Source organism: Chrysochloris asiatica, unplaced genomic scaffold (genome assembly GCF_000296735.1).
Source record: "Chrysochloris asiatica unplaced genomic scaffold, ChrAsi1.0 scaffold00053, whole genome shotgun sequence".
Taxonomy (NCBI): domain Eukaryota; kingdom Metazoa; phylum Chordata; class Mammalia; order Afrosoricida; family Chrysochloridae; genus Chrysochloris; species Chrysochloris asiatica.
Genome location: NW_006408571.1, coordinates 17,867,315 through 17,891,526, shown reverse-complemented (window position 1 = coordinate 17,891,526; position 24,212 = coordinate 17,867,315). Strand labels below are relative to the sequence as shown.

The 24,212-nt window shown below is 45.1% G+C and overlaps 1 protein-coding gene across 1 annotated transcript in view; it reads right to left on the bottom strand.

Annotated features, from left to right (window-relative positions):
- Nucleotides 1-5,658: 5,658 nt before the first annotated feature.
- The window catches only part of GALNT12 (UDP-N-acetyl-alpha-D-galactosamine:polypeptide N-acetylgalactosaminyltransferase 12 (GalNAc-T12)), a 50,122-nt gene continuing 31,568 nt past the window's right edge, over nt 5,659-24,212 (bottom strand). Inside the window, exons 3-10 of the mRNA XM_006863148.1 lie at nt 18,332-18,521; nt 17,273-17,458; nt 15,434-15,551; nt 13,965-14,141; nt 11,520-11,651; nt 9,249-9,362; nt 6,544-6,690; nt 5,659-5,799 (exon numbers count right to left, since the gene is read on the bottom strand). Coding sequence (XP_006863210.1) covers nt 5,659-5,799; nt 6,544-6,690; nt 9,249-9,362; nt 11,520-11,651; nt 13,965-14,141; nt 15,434-15,551; nt 17,273-17,458; nt 18,332-18,521 — 1,205 coding nt within the window. The remainder of the gene's footprint in view (nt 5,800-6,543; nt 6,691-9,248; nt 9,363-11,519; nt 11,652-13,964; nt 14,142-15,433; nt 15,552-17,272; nt 17,459-18,331; nt 18,522-24,212) is intronic.

Below are 24,212 nucleotides of genomic sequence, written 5' to 3'. Positions count from 1 at the left end.
AGGTTGAGAAGCCCAGACCGACTTTTACCAGCTGTGTGCCCTTAAGACAAGACCCCTACCTTTCCTGAGTCTCAGTAGCCTCACCTTAAATGGGGGTGGGGAGGGAGGGAGGGAGGGAGAGTACACTAGTGTCCACCTACTAGTGTTTTGAGAATTGCATGAGTGAATTTATATGAAGTGCTTAGAGCAGTGCCCAACTCAAGTTTTTGTGATTCTTTATGGCAGCTATCAATGGGGACAGCAGTCCTCACGCTTCTGATTGGATCAGTCAACCTTATTGGATCAAACAGAATGATCACCATGAAAACAAAACTCTGAAGCTGCGTGCAAGTGTGAGAAATTCGGCACTGAATCCCTCAGACATTGTTGGGAGGCTGTGAGAGGTCAGGATTCACTTACACATAAATATTGTGGCTGGATATCGTAATCTAGGTGGTAAAGTTGTTTTGTTTTGTTTTTTAAGTTTTTATTGTGAATTGAGTAATCGTTTACATGGGAGAACGTTGGTTTTATACCATTCAATCGTTCAATTACGGTGATTACAATCTCTTCTGTGTATCATCATTCAACAGTATTTGCTTCTATTCCCTCTATTTTGGGGGCGTATGGGGGGTGGAGGGATGTACACAAAAACACTCTATGTGGTAGAGTTTTAAAATGTATTAAGAAAGAAAACTGATTTTATTTTTTCATTTGACATGTTGTTTTTAGTTGCCGTTGGTCTTTTCCAACATATGGCAGACCTGTGAGCACAGAGTAGAACTGAGCCGTAGGATCTTCAAGGCTGGGCCCTGTCGAGAAGAGATCATCAGGCCTGTCTTCTGAGGATCCTCTGGGTGGATTGAAACTGCCAACTTTACAGCTAGTAATTAAGCAGTTAACCATTTGTACCACCCAGGGACTCCAAAAATGACATACAGAAATCTTCAAAAGCCCATTTACAATGAAAGAAAAACAGAGTGTTGCTTTAACACTTTAAGAAGCACACAACACCCAGGCTAAATCTAGCCCACTGATTACTGATAAAAAAGATGTTGCTCTTGTTTTTGTTGTTGTTGTTAAGTGCTGTTGAGTCATTTCTGTCCGACCCATAGCGACCCTGTATAGTGTTTCCAAGGAGCAGCTGGTGAGCTTGAACCATCGACCTTGTTCTTGGTAGGTGCCATCGAGTCAGTTCCGACTCATAGCGACCCTATGCACAACAGAACAAAACGCTCCCCGGTCCTGTGCCATCCTCAGAATTGTTGATGCACTTAAGCCCAATGTTGCTGCCACTGTGCCAATCCATCTCGACAAGGGCCATCCACTTTACCAACTTTCATGTCCTTCTCCAGGGACTGGTCTCTCCTGACCATATGTCCAAAGTATGAGAGATGAAGTCTCAGCATCTTGGTTCCTATTCTGGCTGTACTTCTTCCAACACAACCTTTTAATTTTTCTGGCAATCCATGGTACCCTTCAGTATTCTTTTCCAACACTAGAACTCAAATTCATCAATTCGTCTGTGGTCATTCTCATTCATTGTCCGACTTTCACGCACATATGAGGCTACTGAAAATAGTTTGGGTCAGGTGCACCTGAGCTTTAAACTGAAATCTTTGCTCTTGAACACTTTGCAAAGGACTTGTGCAGCAGATGTGTCTAATGCAATACATTGTTTGATTTTTTGGCTACTGCTTGCATGAATGTTGATGATGGATCCAAGCAAAATGAAGTCTTTGGCAATTTCAATCTTTTCTCCATTTATCATGATGCCATTTATTTGTTCAGTTGTGAGGTTTTTTTGTTTTCTTTACATTGAGGTGCAACCCATACTGAAGGTATTGATAAAGAAAATGGCATCTTAATTTACTCTGGGATCTGGCGAAAGTCCCTTTCCTCACTAGCCTCAGCTCCCTGTCAACTACATTTGGCAGTAGGTGATCCCTGGGAATCTTCCAGGGGGTAGATCACATGTGGATCTACATATTAGGGGAATTTTTACTATAGGAGACTTGGCCTCAACTAAAGCCATGTTGTTTCCTGAGCTGAGAGCTCCACCTAGTGTGGGAGTAAGGCACTGCTGTCACACCACGTTTTTTTGTTTTCTCATTTTGTTGTTAAGTGTTACCAGGTTCAGTTCTAACTCATAGCCACTTTGTATAGGGTTCCGAGGAGCAGCTGGTGGACTTGAACCACCAACGCTGTGGTCGAGTGCTTCTCCTGCAGCATCACACCAGGACTATCTTGCTAACCTACTAGTCCATCCACACGAGAAAGATGAGGCTTTCTGCTCCCGTGAAGATTTACAGTCTCAGAAATCAATTGGATCAATCAATCTTACTGGATCAAACAAAATGATCACCATGAAAACAAAACTCTGAAGCTGTGTGCAAGTGTGAGAAATTTGGCATTGAATCCCACAGACATCGTTGGGAGGATTGATATGAGGGTCGCTATGAGTCGGAACCAACTCGGTGGCACACAACCTCCACCACCACTATCTTGCTAACCTAAATGTGCAGCAATGATCCTCTGGGAGCCTGTGAGAAATGCAGACTCTCAGGCCCCAGCCCAGACTTCCTGGCATTGAGCCTGCTTTTCCCAGGATGCCCAAGTGATTCCTACGCACTGTGTTAACAGGAGAAAAAATGCAGGAAATTTAACAAATATGCAACCCAGAAAGAAACCCAGACTTGGACCATGTAAATAAAACAAATCCTTCCCAACTGACAAGGAAGGAACTTGACATGAGATGAAGATTCAATTTCTTAGGAATTTTTATAGGCTTTCAAAAGGAATCTCCTCATATGTTAGGCAGGCAGGTGTAAGAAGACAGGTGTAGGTATTCTGGGGCCCACGTGAGTTTTGGGTACACCTGCACTGTTTCCATTGCCAAGTGCTTAACCGCTGTGCCAGCACACTGTTGGTTGAAACATGGCTGCTGGGAACATTTTCAGCGAGGGCCTGGACGTGAAGAATGTGTCTGGAAACAGAGGAGGGAGAGTCTTGTTCTGTGGTGGCAAAAAGGTTAGCAAAATTGCATCAAGCTATTATGAGGAAACTCAATGAAATCCACAGAGGACACAATTATTCCCATTTTGTAAATGTGCTGTAAATGAAATGACATGCTATGGCTAGAGCTTAGCCCAGGACTCCCAACTTCACAGTTGAGGACTGGGGGCCAATTCATACCTAGTAGGTTAGGTAGCGACAAACGGACACCCATTCAGGCAAAATAAATCAAGGGGAGAATTTCCTCACATCAATATGGGCTTTTCTCAAGAGTCCTCACTCAGTAGTGAAGGAAAAAGTTTCTCAAAATATTGTCAATGTCTTCCAGTCTGTGGAAAATAATTCTTTTAACACCAAAAAAAAAAGCATTACTTGATTTCCCCCCTTTTTTTGTGCCACCAGAGCTCCTTTTTTATGACCACGTTGTTGTTGTGAAGTGCCGTCAAGTCAGTGCCAACCCATAGTGACCCTGTACAAGGTTTCCAAAGAGCAGCTGGTGGGTTTGAACCGCCTACAATAGAAGTGACCATTTGATGATCCCCAAGGAGCTCTGGTAGCGTGTTGGTTACCAACCGGGCTGCGAACCTTAAGGTCAGCAGTTCGAAACTACCAGCTCTTCCATGGGAGAAAGATGAGGCTTTCTGCTCCCATAAAGATTTACAGCCTTGGAAACCCTATACAGGGTCGCTATGGATCGAAATCGACTCGACAGCACTTAACAACAACAACTTTGTGCATGGCACTAAGATAAATCTCTCAGCTTTGAAACTTAACTAGAGGGACTGAGATGCATCACATTGATCCAAGCCAGGCCAGCTGAAGTTGTTTCTGGGTCATTGTGAAAGTGGTCCCAGCTGGGTTCTATCAGAGAGGGGCATGTGGGTAGAAAACAGTCCAAGGCACAAGCCGATAGTTTTTAATAAATTGTACAAGGAGTCTTCATTTCCTATATCTGATTGGTTACCAAAGATCTAGAGTGTTCTCAACTTTTTTACCACTCATATTGACTCTACCAAGTTGAGAAATTATCAAAAGTGGACCCCAGATCAGTCACAAGTTAGGGCTACTAAGAGAAACTTCAGCAGCAGCACAAAACTGAACAGATGACCAACCATTATTAGTGAACAAATTAGAAAGCCGAATTTCCTATGGAACACAAGACAGAGTGATTAAAAATTATAGAAACATGTTCTAGAGTCATAGTTATTGTTACTGTTGTTGTTGAGTGCAGTTGAGTCGGTTTCGACCCATAGCAACCGTGTATAGGGTTTCCGAGGAACAGCTGGTGAGCTTAAACTCCCAACCTTGCAGTTCAAACAGCTTTGCAGTCTGACGCATTAGCCTGCAGCGCCACACTCTCAAGTCTATTTCAACTCACAGCAAGCCCATGTGGCAGAGAACTGCCCCATAGAGTTTTCTAGGCCATAATCTTTACGGAAAGGAGATCTGGTAGCATAGTGGGTTATGAGTTGGTCTGCTAACCACAAGGTCAGCAGTTTGAATTCATCAGCCTCTCCACAGGGAAAAAAATGAGGCTTTCTGCTCCCATTCAGATTTACAGCCTTGGAAAACCTATACGGGGTTGCTGTGAGTCAGGGCCGACTCCATGGCATATAACGACAACCACCGCCACCGACTTTTACAGAAACACGTTTTCTTCTGTGGAACCTCTAGATGGGTTTGCACTTTTCATTTTTTATTAAGACATGCAAAACTTTATTTTTATTAATGCTTCCTTTCCAGATTTAAAATGAGCAGCAGAGAAAATTCTTCATTTAAAGAGTATTTTTTAAATGATAAAAGAAGATACCCATAAATATTCGTCCAAATTCTAAAAGACAGATAAATCTTCAAGCAGCACAGTACCAGATTTAGTAAAGCTGCTTCCTCTTCCAGTCAAGCGCTTCACCAATGCACCACCAGGGCTCCTTAAAGTCACAGTGGCACTTACAGCGTCACGCAATCACAGCACGGCGAGGCCCAGCTGGAAGCCCACCCTGTGTGTGGGAGATCAAACTAGTCCTGCAAGAGTTTAGCTCTGTTTAGTCCTCTTTAGTTACCATGAGCATTAACTAGAGTTTTAATTATGGACGTAAACATGTAATCAAATAGCATCATTTATTAAATAAACTTAAAATAGCCCAATGGCCTGAAAAAATCAAAGCAACACTCCTCATTTCTTTCTCCATTAAGAAAAATCCAACCCAATGCTTGAGGTATTATCAGTATATGCAAAGTATAGTGTATAAGTCTGATTTCCATCTGGGCAAACATCTCCACACCTGGAAATCCTTGTAAATATCAACATTAAATATTTCTCTTTTTGCTGGGGGAATCAAAGGCACAGAAGTAAAATATACATCCTGATAGAAAAATATTCTCAAGTTTTCATTCTTTGCATCTACTATGTCAAAAGCTAACCTTGTAAAAAATTATTATCCCTTGGAAATCGGGTCTTTTGCAACATGTTCAAAATTTTAGTACAAAGGTTATTTACATTTTTACTAAATTCAACATCACTTCACAATTTGTAAAGTGAGTTCCTTACAGAAAGAAGAGCAGTGAAGTTTTTAATGAGATGGGTCATTGTCCTTAGCAAAGTCACCAGCAGGCAGAGTCCACAGACCCACAGGTTCCCCTACCGAGCACCGAGGCAGCGACACTCTATGACATACGTTCCTTGAAGAACCATTTCTGGTATTCCGAGTTGGTGCAATCTCGTAGGAGTGGCATGAACCCGTCACCAAGTGCCTCTCTCTCAGCCTGCACACACTTTTTGGTCTGTACGTGAAACAAAGAGCCATCCTACAAAATATAACCCACAGTGTCTTTTTAAAAGAAGTGCAAGTCACACTTTAGGAAAAAAAAAAAACAATTTTTTTTCTCATTAAGACATATTTCTTATGAGCTCAGGGAATGACTTTGGTCATTTCAGTATTATTAATCTGGGGGCAACTTCTGCAATTTAAAAAAACAAAACTTTTCAAGCCTGTGTTGAGTTAAATCTGACTCATGGACCTTCATGGGTGTCAGAGTAGAGAAATGCTCCATAACGTTTTCAAAGGCGGATTTTCTAGGAAATCGATTGCCAGGTCTTTCTTCCAGGGCACCTTGTATAGACTTGACCCATCAACCTATCAGTGAGCAGTGAGAGCATTAACTGTTTGCACTACCCAGGGACTGCATTCCCATCTCAGATTCGGAGGAAATGAGACTCAGAGAAGTGGAGGAACTTATCCCTAGACCTAACCTCCCATCCTTACACTTTGACTATTTGTTTCACTTGTTCAAACCCTATTTCATCTTCAAGTGTGTTTGCAAGAGCTTCCGTTAACATATAGCGCAGCTCCGGGTATGAGGGAAGGACAAAGACTGGAAGGGAGCCAGCAGTGGGGAAAAAATCCTACAGATCTGGAGGCTGTGGGACTCTAACCCATCTGCCAGCTCAGACTCTGCGATGCTCCCAGGCTCTGGCTGCCCGCCTGCCTTCGCACATCCCTTTGCGGCACTCGTGACTGACAGCAAGGGACAATGACACTGCTCACTCACCTCCCGCAAGATGAATTTCTGACCCTCAGGGGTAGTGTCCTTACAGAGCGTCATGGTGAGAATATCTGATCCTGCAACCTCCGAAACGCAGGCCTCGGGCTGTTGGGTGTTATAGCGTATTTCATTCTTGGATGTGTACTCGAAAAACTGAAAATAGAGCATGATCATGTGACCCTCTGCCACAGAAAGAGGGGTTACAAGAATGAGCACTGGGGCCAAGGAGTTTCCCTTCATCCCCAGACTCCATATTAGCCTATCTGATCAAATGGCTTCCTCCCAGTGTCCCCAGAATTATGTGGTTATTAGGTGCCATTGTAGGAGCCCTCGTGGCATACTGGGTTAGGACCAGTCCCAGCTCCGCCATCTGCAACCTTGAGCAGCCCCCCTTCCTCTCCTCTGCCTCAGTCTCTCCCTGCCTCACCAAAAACAATGCTGTGCCAGTGCTTTGCACCATCAGGCAGCTGGGCTGTGCAGGGGAAGACTTGGTTCTTCAGAGCAGTAACCCTACTCTTGTCTGCCTGTGGGTTACCTACAGAGCTTGTTTATACTACTACTTCCACACCCCAGCCCAAAGAGTGAGTCCTTCTGTCTGAAACGGGGCCTGGTGTTGGTGGTTGTATAACACCGAGTCGGCTCTGATTCATAATGATCCTGGTTAGGATTTTTAAGGCTGTAAATCTTTACAGGAGCAGAAAGCCTCATGTTTCTCATACGGAAAGACTGATCGATTACAACCACTGACCTGGTTGCTGGCAGCCCAGTTTGTAATGTGCTATGCTACCAGGGTTCTGAAATGGAAGTGTGTAACCAGACACTGCTTCTGCTCCTGTTTCACCTCCCACCCACCTCCTTTCAGGGGCTCCTGACACAGGCACATACAGCACTGCTTCTCAAATGAACCTCCTGGGAAGCTGGTTACACGTTCAGTAGGGTTGGGGTGAGGCACAAGGATGTGCATTTCAAAGCTCCCAAGTGATGCTGATGGTATGATTCAGGGACCACCTTTGAAGAGCTTTGTGGTGTGGTGATGCGGGTTAATGCATTGGACTGCAAGGTCGGTGGTTCAAGCTCACCGGCCACTCCTAGGAAACCTTTACAGGGTCACTATGAGTCGGAACTGGCTCCAAGACACTTACCAACAATCAAAATTCTACAGAGTATTGAAGAACCAAAACAATGTAAGGTTTCAAGCATCCCAATTACTGCCAAAAATCCAAACCCACTGCCATTGAGGTAATTCCAACTCAGTGACATTTCTGAGACTGTCAACCTTTATGGAAAGAGATTATCTCATTTTTCTCCCACAGAACAGCTGGTGGGTTTAAACTGCCAACCTTGTGGTTAGCAGCCCAAAACTTAACCCACTGTGCCACCAGGGCTCCTACTGCTGACCATATGTTGTGTTATTGAGTACCAACTCGTAGTGACCCTGTGTAGGTTGCCAAGAATTTTAATAGTCAAACTTTCAGTGTTGACCCTACATCATCCAGCGCCGATCCTACAACATCCAATGCTGATCCTATGGCAGCACCACACCAGGACTCCTGCTGACCACGGTTATTGTTGTTAAGTGTCACTGAGTCAGTTTCAACTCATGTTGTTGTTGGCAAGTACCATGGAGTCGATTCCGACTCATCGTGACCCTGCACAGGGTTTCCAAGGCTGTAAATCTTTACAGGAGCAGAGCGCCTCATCTTTCAACTCATAGTGACCCTGTATAGGGTTTCCAAGGAGTGGCTGATAAGTTTGAACTGCCAATCTTTTGGTTCAAATCGACACACCAGGACCGTAAGGAGGCTTAATATTCAAATGGACCCTGCGAATCCAAATTGGAAAGAAACATTTGATTCCTCACCCCTATGTGTATAGGTGTCTGACACCCTCCACGAGGTATCACCTTTGGTGGGACCATCTGCTTTCCAGGGACGGGAGCCTGTTCTGAGCCTCAGACCGCTCCCCTCCCCCCCCAGCACTGTCCTTCCTCTGCACTAAGTGGAGAAAGATCCACCGGAGCCCTCAACACCACTCTGCAGAGTGGCATTGTGCACCAAAATCTAATTCCCCTGAAAGATCTGTTTCCAGGACATCATGTGAAATGCAGAGCTGTTGGTTTCTCCCTTCTTTCTTTCTGACACAAGATGTCAGTGGCAGGATTATTTATAATTTCAAAAAAGGAAACAGATCAGTTCACTAAATAATAATACATCTACACACTCGAATACCAAGGGGCCTTAGGAAGGATGTTTTCAAACGGCTTTTAGTAACGTCAGAAAAGCATGCTCAAATAAATGGAAATAATAGAATAGAAAACACACACTAGGGGCTTCAAAAGTTCATGGAAAAATGGAATGAAAAGATAATTTTTTTCCTCCATGAACTTTTTGAAATCCCCGTGTATATATTACAACAATGATTTAAATGGATTATCTCAAGTCTGTGCATAAAATAAGATGGGAAGAAAAATGATCAGGGCCACATTGGTGGTGCTCTGGGCCCTGCCTCTCACTTCTATATCCCAAATGTCCTATAAGGAGCTTATGTTAGGTTTATAATGAAAGAATCAATACCAAATATTTAATTTAAGGAACACACAGCTTTCTGCCTCTTCTCCCTCTTTAGCGGTCATGCTGACAAGCCATTGAATGTAGAACCTCCCGCTGTCCTCCCCAAGCTGGAGTGTAGTGCTCCCGACAAGCAGCGTCTACCTGGTTCTGGCCCATGCCGTGACAGTGGTAAAGAAGCACATTGTGGCCCAAGACTTCATTTTCGTTGAGAGGGTTATAATCAAAGCAGTATTCTTTCAGTCCTTTATTCTGCAGCTATGTAAGTAAACGGAAAAAAAAAAGATGTTATCGATAGTATATTTTACTGGACCCAATATATCATTTCAACATGCAATTAATGTAGTTAAGGAGAGCTGGTGGTACAACTGTTAAGGGCATTTAATTACAAAGATTTCAAAGATTACAGCCAAGCAAACCCTACGGAGAGCAAAGCCTTTCTGCTCTGTAGCATGGGCTCACTATGACTTGAAATTGACTCAACAATACCCAACAACTAGAAAGTTTACAACTATGTATCTAGTCAGCCACGCCAACCCATAGCAACAAGAGTAGCCCTGGCACCAGATTGTGGACCCTCAATTGCATTTCCCACTAAAAGGATAAGGGCTTTTTGGAGGAACAGCAGGGACTGTGTAAAATGAGCATGGAACACACAGAACAGAAATCAAGAAAGTTATCGACACCATTCAGATAGGATAGAAACAATGTGACCAGCAAACCAAAACTTTAAAAAAACAAAACAAAACTCTAAAACAGGCTGAGTTGATTAAGACACATTGGCCATATAAAAACTCATGATTTTACAGTGATAATCAAAAAAATAAAAAGTCCCCCAAACAAACAAGCCAATAAGCTACAACAAGCTAACGGACACAAAGTGAAGAAACTAAACTATCAACATTTATTCTAAATATAAGCAAGTTAAGACACAGACTTGAAGAATATGCTATGCCTTGTCTATATAAATTCTAAATCCCATGGCTAATAAATTGCCCTAGTTATTTGTGGAGAAAATATAATAATTAGAAAAAAAATCACCATTTAACAATTCTATCTGAAGTAATGAATGTAAGCAGTGATTATCAATGTTCACTACAAACATTACATGGAAGGCTGATGGGAAAAGTTTATAATGGACGCTCTGGGCTGATGGCCCCTGGACCTACGGATCCATCACAGCATCACTAAAGGTGGGACGAGCTGACATTACCAGGCTGGTCCAATAAGACACAATGTGAACCCACCTACGAAGTGTTCTTGCCAAAAAGTTGGCCCAACTCTAATCAAGCCTTTGGACCGAATATGGGGGAGACGTACAAGAGAATAGACACCATGGAGACACAAATACATAATTCCAATGTATGTCACTGCACAGGGCAACCAGTGCTGTTATTTTTAAATCAATAGCTCTGCAAACAGGGGAGAAAAAGCCTTAGATTAAAATAGACACAACAGGTGACAGAACAATCAACTGTAATATGTGTACTTTGCTTCGATACAAATTCAAATCAGCCAACTACCAAAAGGTACTTGGAAGAAACTGAGGGAATCTGAAGAAGGAAGGATTAGATATTCATGATACAAAGACATTACGGTGAACTTGGAAGAAAACTACAGATCCATACTGAAGTGTACAGGAATGGGAGGGTGAGGTGTAGGAAGGAAGAAAGTGGAAGTGGGGATTCCAGAATCTCAGGCAGGATCCGATGTACCATACTATCCGCAACTGTGTATGCTTGAATATTTTCATAGTGAAAATAGAGTTTAGTGCAGTACTAATCTGTTTTGTATTTATTGACACTTCTGGTCAATAAGACACAGCAAAGTGAATCCAAGCAAAAGCAAAAGACGGACTGGAAATTGTGGCTGTTCTCATCCAGGGACACAAGTGGTGTCCCTACCCCCACTCTGCTGTTACAGATGCCTAAGTTAGAAATATTAACTAGTCCAGCCATTCAGACTTAAGTAAAGTGATGAGGAGTCCTGGTGTGGCACTGTGGGTTAATGCACTGGACTGAGTTTGGTATGAACCACAAGTTCAGTATGAACCACAAGGTCAGCGGTTCAAGCTCACCGGCCACTCCTTGGAAACCCTATACAGGGTCTCTAATGGGTCAGAACCGACTCAATGGCACTTAACAACAACAAAGAGGTGAGATGTAAGTGAAAAATGGGAATACCAAGTAAGTCTGGGTTTCCTCATCCATAAAGCGGAAGAAGGCTTATACTTGCCCATTTTGGACGCAAAGCCCAAATATTACCGGGAGAAGGAAGGACAATGGATGAAAGGTGGGAGGGTCTGAGAGTAAACGGAGGGTAGCAGTCCCAACAAAGGAGCCTTTCTTACCCAGGCTTTTCCACTCAGACCTGGTGTCCAAGGATCTCCCTGCCCCCAAAGCCCAATGTGCTCACCATCCCAAAGAAGCCAGGTCTGTCTTCAGGCACGTGCAGTTCTGGATAGACTGTCTCCAAGAACCACTTGAAGTCCTTACACTGGAGCTTTGCACGGAGCCGTCTTCTCTCTGTCACATCCCCATAGGGCTCCTTAGAAAACAGTACAACTGTGAGCCCTGGCAGGTCACACACAGCATTTCCTGCCAAAATCCTCCTCTCACTGACACTCAGGCATGTGTTCATTCAACAAGCTTTCATGGAGCACATTGTGGAAAGCAAGGTCGGAAGTAAAAACTGCCTCAGACCTAGTTCTAGCACTCCTGTAGGAGAAACTGACACACAGACAACAACTATATTCTCTGGTCTTCTCAATACAGGAAGGGGTAACCTGGTGTGCAAGGGACGGGACAATGCACCTGCTGATGGGGGCATGGGCACCCTGGGCCTGTCCATCAACAAGCACGTGATTCCAGAAGCCACCCTGACACCCCACCAGCAAAAATGTCAGTCAACACATGTGCCATGGCCTTCTGATACACTATTAATATCTGAATATTCACTCTCAAACACGGTCAACATTCTAGATGGAACCATGAGTGAAAAAACCTTAGCTGCTCAATACATCAGAGTAGAAAGACACACTTAGGATGCTAAGAGCAAAATAAGATATATTTGTAGACACTGAGCTTTAGGGATAAAGCCAATGATTAAGGAATTTCAATGAAACATCTAATTAGGACAGCAATTGCACAGCAAGAATAATCCTAACTGTCCCTGTACTGCGCTAAACTAATATACTTGAGAAGTTCAATATTCAATACATTGATAATCTGTTGTTAAGTACCGTGGAGTCGGTTCCGACTCATAGCGACCCTGCACAGGGTTTCCGAGGCTGTAAATCTTTACAGGAGCAGAATGCCTCATCTTTCTCTCGTAGAACAGCTGGTAGTTTCGAACTGCTGACTTTGAGGTTAGCAGCCCGATTGGTAACCACTACGCTACCAGAGTTCCTTTGATAATAATAATAATAACAACAATGATGAAATATTTTACTTTTTAAAACTTTCTGCCCACTTCCTGGAAGGTCTCTTTATGACAAAAGTCACTGTGTTCTCGGCTTTATCCACATTCTATTTTAGCCATCAGTTGCTAGGCATTCAGACAAAAGAGGCTTTAATTTGCATTATTTTTTCATTCCTTTTCCATGAAGTTTTTGAAGTCTCCTCATATTTGGAGAACTTTCAACAATGAGGGGATCTCAGTAACAGGAAACTGAGGGCTCCAGAGGAGGTGACCGAGAGCAGGTGTTTCTATCCCGAAGCTCCGGGCAAAATGGAGGGCGCTGATGTAAAGGACCCTGGAGACCCAGAGAACGAAATCAGTCTGAGTTTCTGGGGAGGCTCTGCAGGGCAGCAGTGAGAAGCTGAGTCTCTAGGTTTCTCTTGCCCAGCAGGGCTGTTGGGAGGATTCAGAAAAGAGATTTTCATCAAGTGGCTTTGACAGTCCTGGGGACAAGATCCCATGCGCCCCCTGGCAGGCAGAGATGGTCGGTGCAGCAAACTGACAAAGATGAGCCCTCAGTACCCCAGAGGGGCACAGACTGAGAGGCCAGTCAGCCCTTCAGGGCCGGGAGACCTGTCTCCCACAGCTACAACATGTGGTGAGAGAATGGCAGAGGTGGACAGAAAACTCTTCAGTTCTCCATCAGTCTGGAAGCAGAGGCAACACTGAGGCCCCTTTTTAGAAGAGTAAGATTGCAGGTTTGTTAGGCAATTCAAGGGGACAAGGGAGAGACCTCGAGAGAGAAATAAAAGACTTCTGGCTAAATTGGCTGGACTCCTGGTGTGGCACTATAGGTTAAGCAGTGAACTGCTAACCACAAGGTTGGCTATTCAAACCCACCATCTGCTCCTCGGAAACCTTTTACAGGGTCACTATGAGTCGGAACCAAATCGATGGATCTTAACAACAAGCTAACATGGCAGGTGTGCCCTGAGCAGGAAGTTCTCCAATAAGAACTGTGCCGTAACTCGTATCCTGAGTGTGTGGGCTTGATCTTCCTGGTTACAAAGAGGTAATCTGAATAGAATGTCTGCCACATGCCTCTAGGAGTCCTGGTGAGGCACTATAGGATAAGCACTCAACTGCAAGGTTGGTTTGAACCACAAGGTCGACTGTTTAAATCCACCAGCCACTCCTTGGAAACCCTATAGAGGGTCGTTATGAGTAGGAACCAACTAGCTGGCACTTAACAACAACATATACCTCTAAGTATCCCGTCTGGCTGTGTTGATTTCTCATTATTGCAAACAGAGAAATAAACTTTTCCCATCCTTTCATCGTTTGTTCTCTATTTCTGGAACCAAAGCTACAGTGTCAGGAAGGCCAGAATGAAGAGCTTTTCTCCAGATGAGGTCAGGTAGGGAGGGAATACAGCCACATCTGGTGGGTCAGGGAACTCACCAAGCGGGCTTGGGGGTTGCGATGATAGTACAGCTCCTTATATTCATCCATCCACACCTCGGCAGCACGAACACTGTTGGCCAGAGCCTTGTTACGGGAGTAGGGGGCTTTCTTGGGGAAAACGTGGCCCACGTGAGAACAAGGGTGTATCTCCAGGGTCCCACCGCACTGCCAGATCTGCACATGGAGCAGAGGACAGGCCCGGCTGAGCAGCAGGGAACGGCTGCAGGAGGAGGTGGACACGGGGCAGTCAGGATGACCACTGGCAAGACACGCACGTTCCACGGGCAGGAAGACACTTACCCCACACACTCAAAACACAGACGTGGTCAAATAGCAAGAGAGAGGAGCCTGAGACACGGAGACCATCGGAACTAGCACCCAAGCACATGCACGATAAATCTCATGCACTTTGCTCATTGCAGGGCCCACAGGAACCTGGCTGGGAACCCATCCACTCGCTACGTAAAGCATGGGCTTCATTACCTGATCTCCTAGCCACAGGAGAGAGGAAAGCAGCAAGTAAGAAGAGAGGTTTGGAAGGGAAAAGGAAGGGCTTGTAGAGGCAGACAGAGCAGCCTGACACCTAGGGAAGAGGCAGAAAGACCATTAAAAGCACACCCCAGAAACTCAATGAGCAGAGGCACTTGCAGCCACTTTCGCTGGGACAAAAGGCCATGAACACCTTAATAACCAAGACAGTGCAACTAAGTACAGCTTCTGGAATTTATCTCAAGAGCCTGTGTCCGAAGTGGAAGGCCACATTCTGTTTTAAGTGGGCAGGAAACCATATTAAAAATAGATATAGTATTTAGAAATCAATTTTCTATTGAAAAGCATGAATATCTATATAAGGTTTTGATACTTAATATGTGATATCCCTCTACCTGGAAAACCCACTGAAATGCTAGAAGCTTCTCAAAGGGGAATCAATGGGCCCTGTATATAAGAATCGGTAAGCAGACTTGTTATAAAAAGCAGATTCCTGGGCTCCACCCCAAATCTACCAAATCTGGCTTTCTGGAGACTGCCTGGAAGCTTGCTTTCTTACCAAGTTTCCCCAGTGATTTTTACTGTGTCAGTATCTGAAGGTCACTATGCTAAATAAAGAAGTCATTTGTAAGGAGGTAACTGAGGAAGACTCCAGAAGATGGGAGAAGGAGGCAAGGGCCTCAATCTCTGCCACTAACTAACTCACTGTGTGACCTTGAACAGATGCCTTACTCTCTGTAGAAAGAGAAACAGGGTGACTTTCAAGGCCCTTGCAAGCCCCACATCGATTACAAGTACATTTTTTAAAAGCTGAAACAAGGAGGCAAGCATGTTTTTAGCATGTGTGTGCCATTATTATCTTTCAGTATCATTGGATAAGCCACCGCAACAGAGAACAGCAAATCCCATCATCCCAGAGAGAGAGAGACAGATGACAGACTGCGAACGAGTCTAAAAACAAAAGCTGGGATACTTACCCTAAAGGAGAACTCGAGGTTCTCTCCTCCCCAAACTTCCATTCCTGTGTCATAAGACCCCAGATATTCAAAATATTTCTTACTCACAGCAAACAGCCCACCAGCCATTGTTGGAGACCTAGAAGAGTATGATACCGGATTTCAATGCAAACGACAGAAACCCATCACAGTTGGTTGCCCTGCGGTCCTGACACAAATCTTTAGCTCCACCACCCACCTCTAACCATACCCAGAGTTCCTGCTGAGGTCAGTGCCCGGGCCTGTGGGAACACGGAAGAGAGCAAGGGACTGGGAGGGAAAAGCTAAGTTTCCTGGAGAAGCTGAGGTCTAGAGGACAATGGGGACTTAGTTAAGAAGGGGAATGGAAGTGCTACTCTGAGAAGACAGGCCAATGGGAACCCAGGACTATAGAGAAAAGAAACCCTTATACTTTGAGAAAGCAGAGAGATGAGAAGAGGAAGAGAAGCCATGCCTCCTGAGAGCAGGGCTCAGAAACCCCTGGTTTCACAGGTAAGCACTGAGATGCAGCTCAGAGGCTGGCCAGCAGAAGGTTACAAAAGGCAAGTGGGGCATTTTAAAGTTCCCCACAGGCCAGTTCCTCTCCAGTTTGAGTGGTTGTCCCTCTAGGAGCTGGACAGCCAGCCTCGGCCTTGTTTTCTGCCCACCAGATTTATCTAGCTGCAGAACTGGCTTCAGAAATGGCCGAACGCTTCCATCCTACCACACAGAGAGCTGTGCAGAGATGTAGATGCAAAGGAATTTGAAAATGGAGGAAAATATAACATGAAGAGCCTGAGAGTTTAAAATATGTAAATTCCTCCAGCCGCTCTCAGGGCCAGCTGCAAAAAAGGGCAGCAACATGGCCAGTGGACGGGAAGATCTATAAAGCATTTCCCCAACGGTTCATCCCTAAAGTCCAGGAAGTAGGTAGAGTGAATATGAGCAAACCTATTTCACAGGTGAGGAAACTGAGGCTCGAGGATATTAGGGAAAGAGAAGGGCAGTTGGTTACAAAGTCCTTGAGCACATGTATGGGGGAAGGGGACAATGGAAGCCTCATGTCAGCATGACAGACTGGATTTGTGACCCTGGACAAGATTGTTCCTACTGTGCCTCAGTGTCCAAATCCATTTAGTGAGGAGTAGGCAGGAAGGATGCTCTCTAAGAGCTCCTGCAGAAATCTCTTATCATCCTCGATTCCTCCCTCCCTGACTCCCCACCCAAGTTCCCACAATTCTTCGACTTCAACCTCTCTGGAATCCACCATTTTCCTGCATCTTCCCCTCCACCATCTCATCCAGGCCTCCATTACGTCTGACCTGGGAGACCGCAGAGCTTCCCACCTGGGTCCCTGCCCACATGACATCCAGCACAGTCTTTATAAAGAAACTGGGTCAGACACTCTCACTGGCTTCCACCCTGTCAAGGGGAAGTCCCAACCCTCCACTCCCTCTTCAACCACTTCCTGCCCATCTCTTAGCTTCATCTCTCTGCACTCTATCCACTGTGGCCAACTGTGCATTGTCTCAAGGCCAGAGCCCAACTGCCACATGTGGGTGCAGATGGAAGTCGCCATCTCCAGTTCGATACACCAGCAGTGAAGCTGAAATGCTGACCTGCACATGTCTGTCCCCTGTACCTGTCTCCCAATTGGTTCTCAACCGACAGAGGAGGAAGAGGTGCTTTAGCACCTCAGGAATGAGCGCACTGATCATCCTCCTGCTCAGGCCCAGCCTCACCTACCGGCCAGAGCTGGCTCCTCCCCACAGGTCCATCCACTCCCACTTCCCTGACAGTCTGGTCTGATGCTGTGAGGCACACGCATCATCAGGCCCTGACCTGATGACATCGATGGGGGACTGCATTCGTATCCTCTCCCTCTCGGGGACCACATGCCACGTGAACACCAGCCTCCAGTCGAAGCCGCCGATCTGGGGTTCCCCAGCATTCCCCAAGTACTCGAAGGTGTCCCAGTCGATGACATCAATCACAGGACACACCACTGCCGACTCCTCGCGGTGGATCCTGTAAGCACAAGCATACCCTGTCTTTCAGGTGGGTGAATGGGGGAAGGAAGGCTGAGATTCAAGCCTGGGTTCTCCTCACCATTCCACTAGGAAGGAGGAAGAGCCAGCTCAGAATCACCCTCTTATCTCAAGGGTCTGAGCCCTGGGAGGTGACCATCTATGGTGGACACTGGGCAGAGGAGGCCATGTTGGCCTTCATCTGCAGTCTCAGGACTCTACACACTTGAGTTTTCCTCTCTCAAAGTCAAGACATGCAAAAAATCAAAGTATCTTTTAAAACAGAAAGTAGATTTCCAGTGTCTCAGAATTGGGTTATTTATTCCCAATGCAATGGCTTAAAATCAAGAAACGAATCTCTGTCAGAACAGAGATGCACCAAGAACACACGGTCAGCTTTGGAGTTCACAGACAGGTTTTAGTTCTGTCCCTTATTTGCTATGTGACGTTAGCCAAGTTGCCCCTGGTTCCGTTTGAAGCCAATATACGAAACTATGTGCTCTCTAGTGTGTGATTCTATTTGATTGGCAATTTTCTTGGCTGATTGTAGTTTCCAAGTTTTCTACAATGCACTGTGTAATGGGATGTGGTTAGATCGACAGGTCAAACCCACCAGCTGCTCTTGGAAACCTTATCCAGGGCCACTAAGAATCGGAACTGACTTGAAAACAAACAATAACAAAACAAAACAAAACAAAATGTAATAATAAGAGAGCAAACACTTAACACAGCACCTTTCCTTTGCTGCATGCTCTAAGCATTTTACATTAAATCATCTGTGGTCTTAACAGTCAATGACGTGGCTTCTATTACGATCCCCTCTCTGGGCCCCCATAGCCTCTCCACCAGTGGGAATGAGGCCTTTTCCACACACCTTTCCAGCAGCGGCTCCAGCCAGCCTTCATGGCACTCACAGTGACAGTCCAGGAATGTTAGCACATCGCCTCTGGCCGCGGATGCCCCCAGCAGCCGGGCTCGCACAAGGCCTTCCCGCTTATTGGCACGGATCAGGCGCACCTTGGGCAGGCCAGACAGCTCAGTGGCCAGGCGCTCCTTCAGGTGGTCTGAGGAAGGCAAGCAGAGCAACAAGGGTCACCGAAACACCATGGTGGAGCACCTCCCCTACACGCATCCTTCCACAGCCTCGCCGTCCCAAAAAGAAGGTTCAATATACATGAGTCTTCTTTTCTTAACAGTCCCTAGGTGATGCTCCTGGATAAGTGCTCAGCTAATCACTGAAAGGTGGGAGGTTTGAATCCACCCAAAGACACTCTGAGAAGAAAGGTCTGGTGATCTGCTCCCTAAAGATCACAAGCATTAACAGTACCATGGAGCATAGTTCTACTGACACACGTGAGGTCACCATGAATTGAAATCCTGACTCAGTCACAAATGGGTTTTCTCCTTTGCTTCTCAGCCTGCATGTCCTGACCTCGCCCCTGGCCAATGCCAAGAGTGCCCTGAAGGCTGTGGGAAAACTGAGGCTAGGTTGTGAGGACTCGGCTGCTAGCTGAAAGGTCAGCAGTTTGAACCCACCAACTGCCCCATTGGATGAAAGACCTATAGAAGTGATCTGTTCTCATAAACATTGTTGTTGTTGAGTGCCATTGAGTCAGTTCTGACCCATAGAGATCCGGTATAGGGTTTCCAAGGAAAGGCTGGTGAGTTTGAAACGCTGACCTTGCGGCTCAAACCGACTTTGCAGTCCAGCGCATTAACCCACAGCGCCATAGCAGGACAGCTTAGGAAACCCATGGGGCAGTTCTACTTTGTTACAGTGTCGCCAAGCGTCAGAATCAACTGAATGGCACATAATAATAACAGCAATGTAATTTATATGTAACTCATCTGATCCTCATAATTCTGTGAGATAGATGCTGCTATCCCATTTTATAGATGAGGAAACTGAGGTCAGAGAACCTAAGTGACTTGCTTGTGAGCTGTGAGCTGTGGAGCCAGGATGGAACCCAGGGAATCTCACTTCAATGTCCACAGGCTTCACCTCTGCCTCCCAGGGCTTTCTTATACAATTTCTTGTCCTTATTAAATAAATAAAAAGTTTGTCAGGCGGACATGCTTATCTCATTTTGCAGATGAGGAAATGAGGCCTAAAAAGTTGAGAGAAGGGGCCAGCAGTCCTGCACCTCAGACTCCGGGCTACAGGCTGAACCACACCCATCAGTGGGAGAGATGGAGGCAGCCAAGTGAGAGAATTTCCCCATATCCCAGTGGGCTTCGTCTCATAGTCCTCACTCACAAGTAAGGGGGAAACGGTGTAAAATGTCCTAGAGGGCTTCAGTTTGTGACTATGTTTCCCTGAATATCTTCAACACTCAGAAAAATGCTAATTAAAAATATTATACTGAGTGAAATTAGCTAGACACAAAAGAGTAAATATTGGCGTGGTGCTGCAGGTTAATATGCTGTACTGAAAGGTTGATTTAAACTACAAGGTCAGTAGTTCAAACTCACCAGCCAGCCGCTACTTGGAAAGCCTACAAAAGTCACTTTGAGTTGCAACTGACTCGATGGCACTTATCAAACAACAACAAACTTACAAGAAATATGTAGAACAAATAAATCATGAGATTGAAAAAGACTAGTGGTTACCAGGGGATGGGGGAGGGAGCCCTGGTGGAGTAGCAGTTTGGAGTGCTAACTACAAAATCAGCAGTTTGAATCCACCAAGAGCTCCTGCAGAGAAAGATGAGGCTTTCTGCTCCCATAAAGATTTACTGCCTTGGAAACACTTTTGAGGGATAGCGTAGTGGTTACAAATCGGGCTGCGAACCTTAAAGGTAAGCAATTCGAAACCACCAGCTGTTCCACGGGAGAAAGATAAGGCTTTCTGCTCTACCTGTAAAGATCTACAGCCTCAGAAACCCTGTACAGGGTTGCTATGAGTTGGAACTGACTCCACAGCACGTAACAACAACAACAAGGGTCAGAATTCTGGTGTGGCACTGTGGGTTAATGCACCAGACTGCAAAGCCATTTGAACTACAAGGTCAACAATTCAAGCTCACCAACTGTTCCTTGTAAATCCTATACAGGGTCGCTATGGGTCGGAACTAACTCGATGGCACTTAACAACAACAAGGGTCAGAATCAAGTCGACAACATGCAGCAGCAGTAGCAGCAAGAGTTCGGAGGTGGGGAAAAGGCATGTTGTTAAGTGCCGGCAAGTCAGTTCCGACCCATAGTCACCCTGTATAATAGGGTTTCTGAGAAGCAGCTAGTGAGTTTGAACCGCTGACCTTGCAGTTCAAACCAACTTTCCAGTCCAGCTCATTAACCCACAGGGTCACACCAGGACTACAAAAGAAGTATTACTGACGAATTACTTTTTAATAAGTTTGGTGACTGAAAAATTCCATGAAAACCACCAGAAAAAGTATATCAAAATTAGCAAGACAAGTGACAGGCCAGCCATGGGGCTCTGTGGATAGATGCTGTGACTGACTGTCCACCTGGGGAGGTCTGTAAGAGGATGACTGTCACCCACCATCAAAGTTGGTGAAGTCTGTGACTTTCCCAAAGCCCTGGCCCCAGCTTATATTTAAATAAGTCTCAATCCAAATTATGCTATTGCTAGTCCTATTGACCTCTAGGGAGCTCTGGTAGCATAGTGGTTACGAATTGTACTGCTAACCTCAGGGTCAGCAGTTCGAAACTACCAGCTGCTCCACGGGAGAAAGATGAGGCTTTCTGCTCCCATAAAGATTTACAGCCTCAGAAACCCTGTCCAGGGTCACTATGAGTCAGAACCGACTCCACGACACATAACAACAACAATTGACCTCTATGTCAGCTTGAACCACAAGGTCAGCAGTTCAAACTCACCAGCTGCTCTTTGGAAACCCTGTACAGGGACACCATGAATTGGAATGACTCAACAGCACATAACAACATAACACAGACACATACAGGGAAATCGGTGGCTCCATACGATAAGCACTGTAGTGAGAACCACAGGGCCCACAGTTTGAGCCCGCCCGCCTCTCTGTGGAAGAAAGATGAGGCTTTCTGCTTTCACAAAGAATTACAGCCTCGGAAAACCTATACAGGGTCACTATAAGTCTGAACTGACTTGGTGGCACTTAACAACAACAACAACACAAACATGTACAAGAAGCTCTGGTGATGTCACAGATAAGCATGCGGTTGCTAACCAAACAAGGAGCAGTTCAAATCCACCAGCCAGTCTGTGAGAGAAAAGACTAGTGCTCTGCTCCTATAAAGATGAAGCCCTGTGACATAAATCTGCTCAGTCATGTAGGGTCACTGTTCAACATGAGTTGGAACAGACTCAACAAGGACACACCGCAATACACATGCACACACATTGAAAAAACACTCATTGGCTGATTTTGTTCAATTCTAAATGTAACTGCAGATAAAGTTAAGGCAGAATTAAGGAGGTCACATTCATTTGCTGTGGTGCCTAATGAATTCACAAACACACCTGAAACCTCCATGCACGCGGTGGACTCCGTTCATGCAGATCTTACATCTGCCTGAACTGCCTCTGCACACAGGAGGGCTGCCACCTTTCTCTAAGCTCAGAAAAGCTGGAGGGAGGAGGCAGGGCAGAACTTGATTCAATTACAGGGCATGTGGGTCATCTTACCTGCTTCCACACATCATCGTGAGGAGAAGGTTCAGCCCCACAGCACAGCACAATTATGAATTGGAAGTGACTCGACAGCACTTATCATCAGCAACAGAATCGCAGTGACAGCACAGTGAGGCTGGCTGGGATTTGATGCTGGTTGTAAGCCTAGTGAGCACTGGGTTTGTGGGTCTGTGGAGACCTTTACCATGAACCCAGAGTGTTTTCGCATCTATTACAGTTTCTCACCTGTAAAATGGATTTAGCTACATCTCTCTTGGAGAAGTATTGTTGTTAAGTGCAGTGGAGTTGGTTCCAACTCACAACGACCCTCTGTAAGGTTTCTGAAAAGTAGCTGGTGTGTTTCAACCACCAATCTTGTGGTTAATAGTCCAGTGCTTATCCAACAGACTGGTTAAACTACTTACTCAAGATTGGACAACTACTGAGTGTCGGAGCTGGCATTGAAGCCATGCAGTGTAACCCAGGACCCATGCTCCTAACCACTACCTTAAACTTTGTTTATGCAGAAACACTTCAACCAACGCTTTGTGAAAAAAAAGAACAAAAGCTGAGATCAGCAGTTATTATGAGTTGGTTGCTGCCCTATATGGTATCCTATACATGTCCTCATTTATTCCACACTATAACTCTCCTGGTGAGGTGTTGTAGGATAAGCACTGGACTGCTAACCACAAGGTTGATACTTCAACTTTCCTTGGAAACCCTATACAGGGTCACTATGAGTCAGAGCCAACTCAGTAACACTTAACAATAACTCTCCAAGAGAGATGTAGCTAATCCATTTTATAGGTAAGAAACTGTAATAGATGAGAAAATACTCTGGATTTATGGTAAAGCTCTCCACCAACCCCAAAACCCAGTGCTCAATAGGTTTACAACCAGCATCAAATCCCAGCCAGGCTTACTGTGCTGTCACGGAGACTACAGATACCCCTAACGCCCACTCTCCCTGTGATGTTTAGCTGAGCCAATGGCCATCCAGGATAGAGATTACATTTCCTAGACTCTCTTGCAGCCAGGGTGACCATGTGACCACGTCCCGCTCAAAGGGATGTGAGGAAACTTCTGGTAGTGCCCTGTGATGGAAAGGCTCTCAACTTTAAACCCTTCCCACTGACCTGGGTGGGCAGCAGGTGGAGAGTTAAACTGGACCATACAGGTTACGTATGCCTGGTGTGGCACTGTGGGCTAATGCGTCAGACTGCAAAGTCTCTTGAACTGCAAGGTCGGTGGGTCAAGCTCACTAGCTGCTCCTTGGAAACCCTAAATAGGGTTGCTATGGGTCGCAATCAACTTGATGGCACTTAACAACAACAACAACATACAGATCTAGGTAGTATGCCATCCTAGAAAGGGTGGAGCAACAAGACAGAAGGAGCTAGTCTAGACCACTTAAACCAGATTTGTGATGAGAATGTCTTTGGAATCTGGATTGGGATTGCATTATATGTGTAAATTGCTTTGGGCAGTATTGACATTTTCACAATATTCAGTCTTCCTATCCAGGAACATGGTACATTCTTCCATTTTTGTAGGTCTCTTTTGGTTTCTTGTAGTAGTGTTCTATAGTTTTCTTTGTATAAATGCTTTCTCTGGTTACATTTATTCCTAGATATTTCATCCTTTGGGTGGCTATTGTAAATGGTATTGCTTTCCTGATGTCCTTTTCAGCACTGTTGTTTTCGGTATAAAGGAATCCAACTGGTTTTTGTATGTTGATCTTATTTCCTGCCATTTTGCTGAATCTTCCAATGAGGCCTAGTAGGTTTTTTACTGAGTCTTTGGGGTTTTCTATGTATAGGATCATATCGTCTGCAAACAGAGTTTTACTTCCTCTTTGCAAATCTGGATGCCTTTAATTTCTCTGTCTTGCCAAATAGCTCTTGCTAAGACTTCCAGCACAATACTGAATAGGAGTAGTGACAAAAGGCATCCTTGTCTGGTTTCTGTTTGCAGAGGGAAAGCTTTCAGTTTCTCTCCATTGAGAGTAATGTAGGCTGTTGGTTTTATATATATGCTCTTTATTATGTTGAGGAATTTCCCTTCAATTCCTACTTTGTTGAGTGTTTTTATCAGGAATTGATGTTGGATTTTGTTAAATGCCTTTTCTGCATCAATC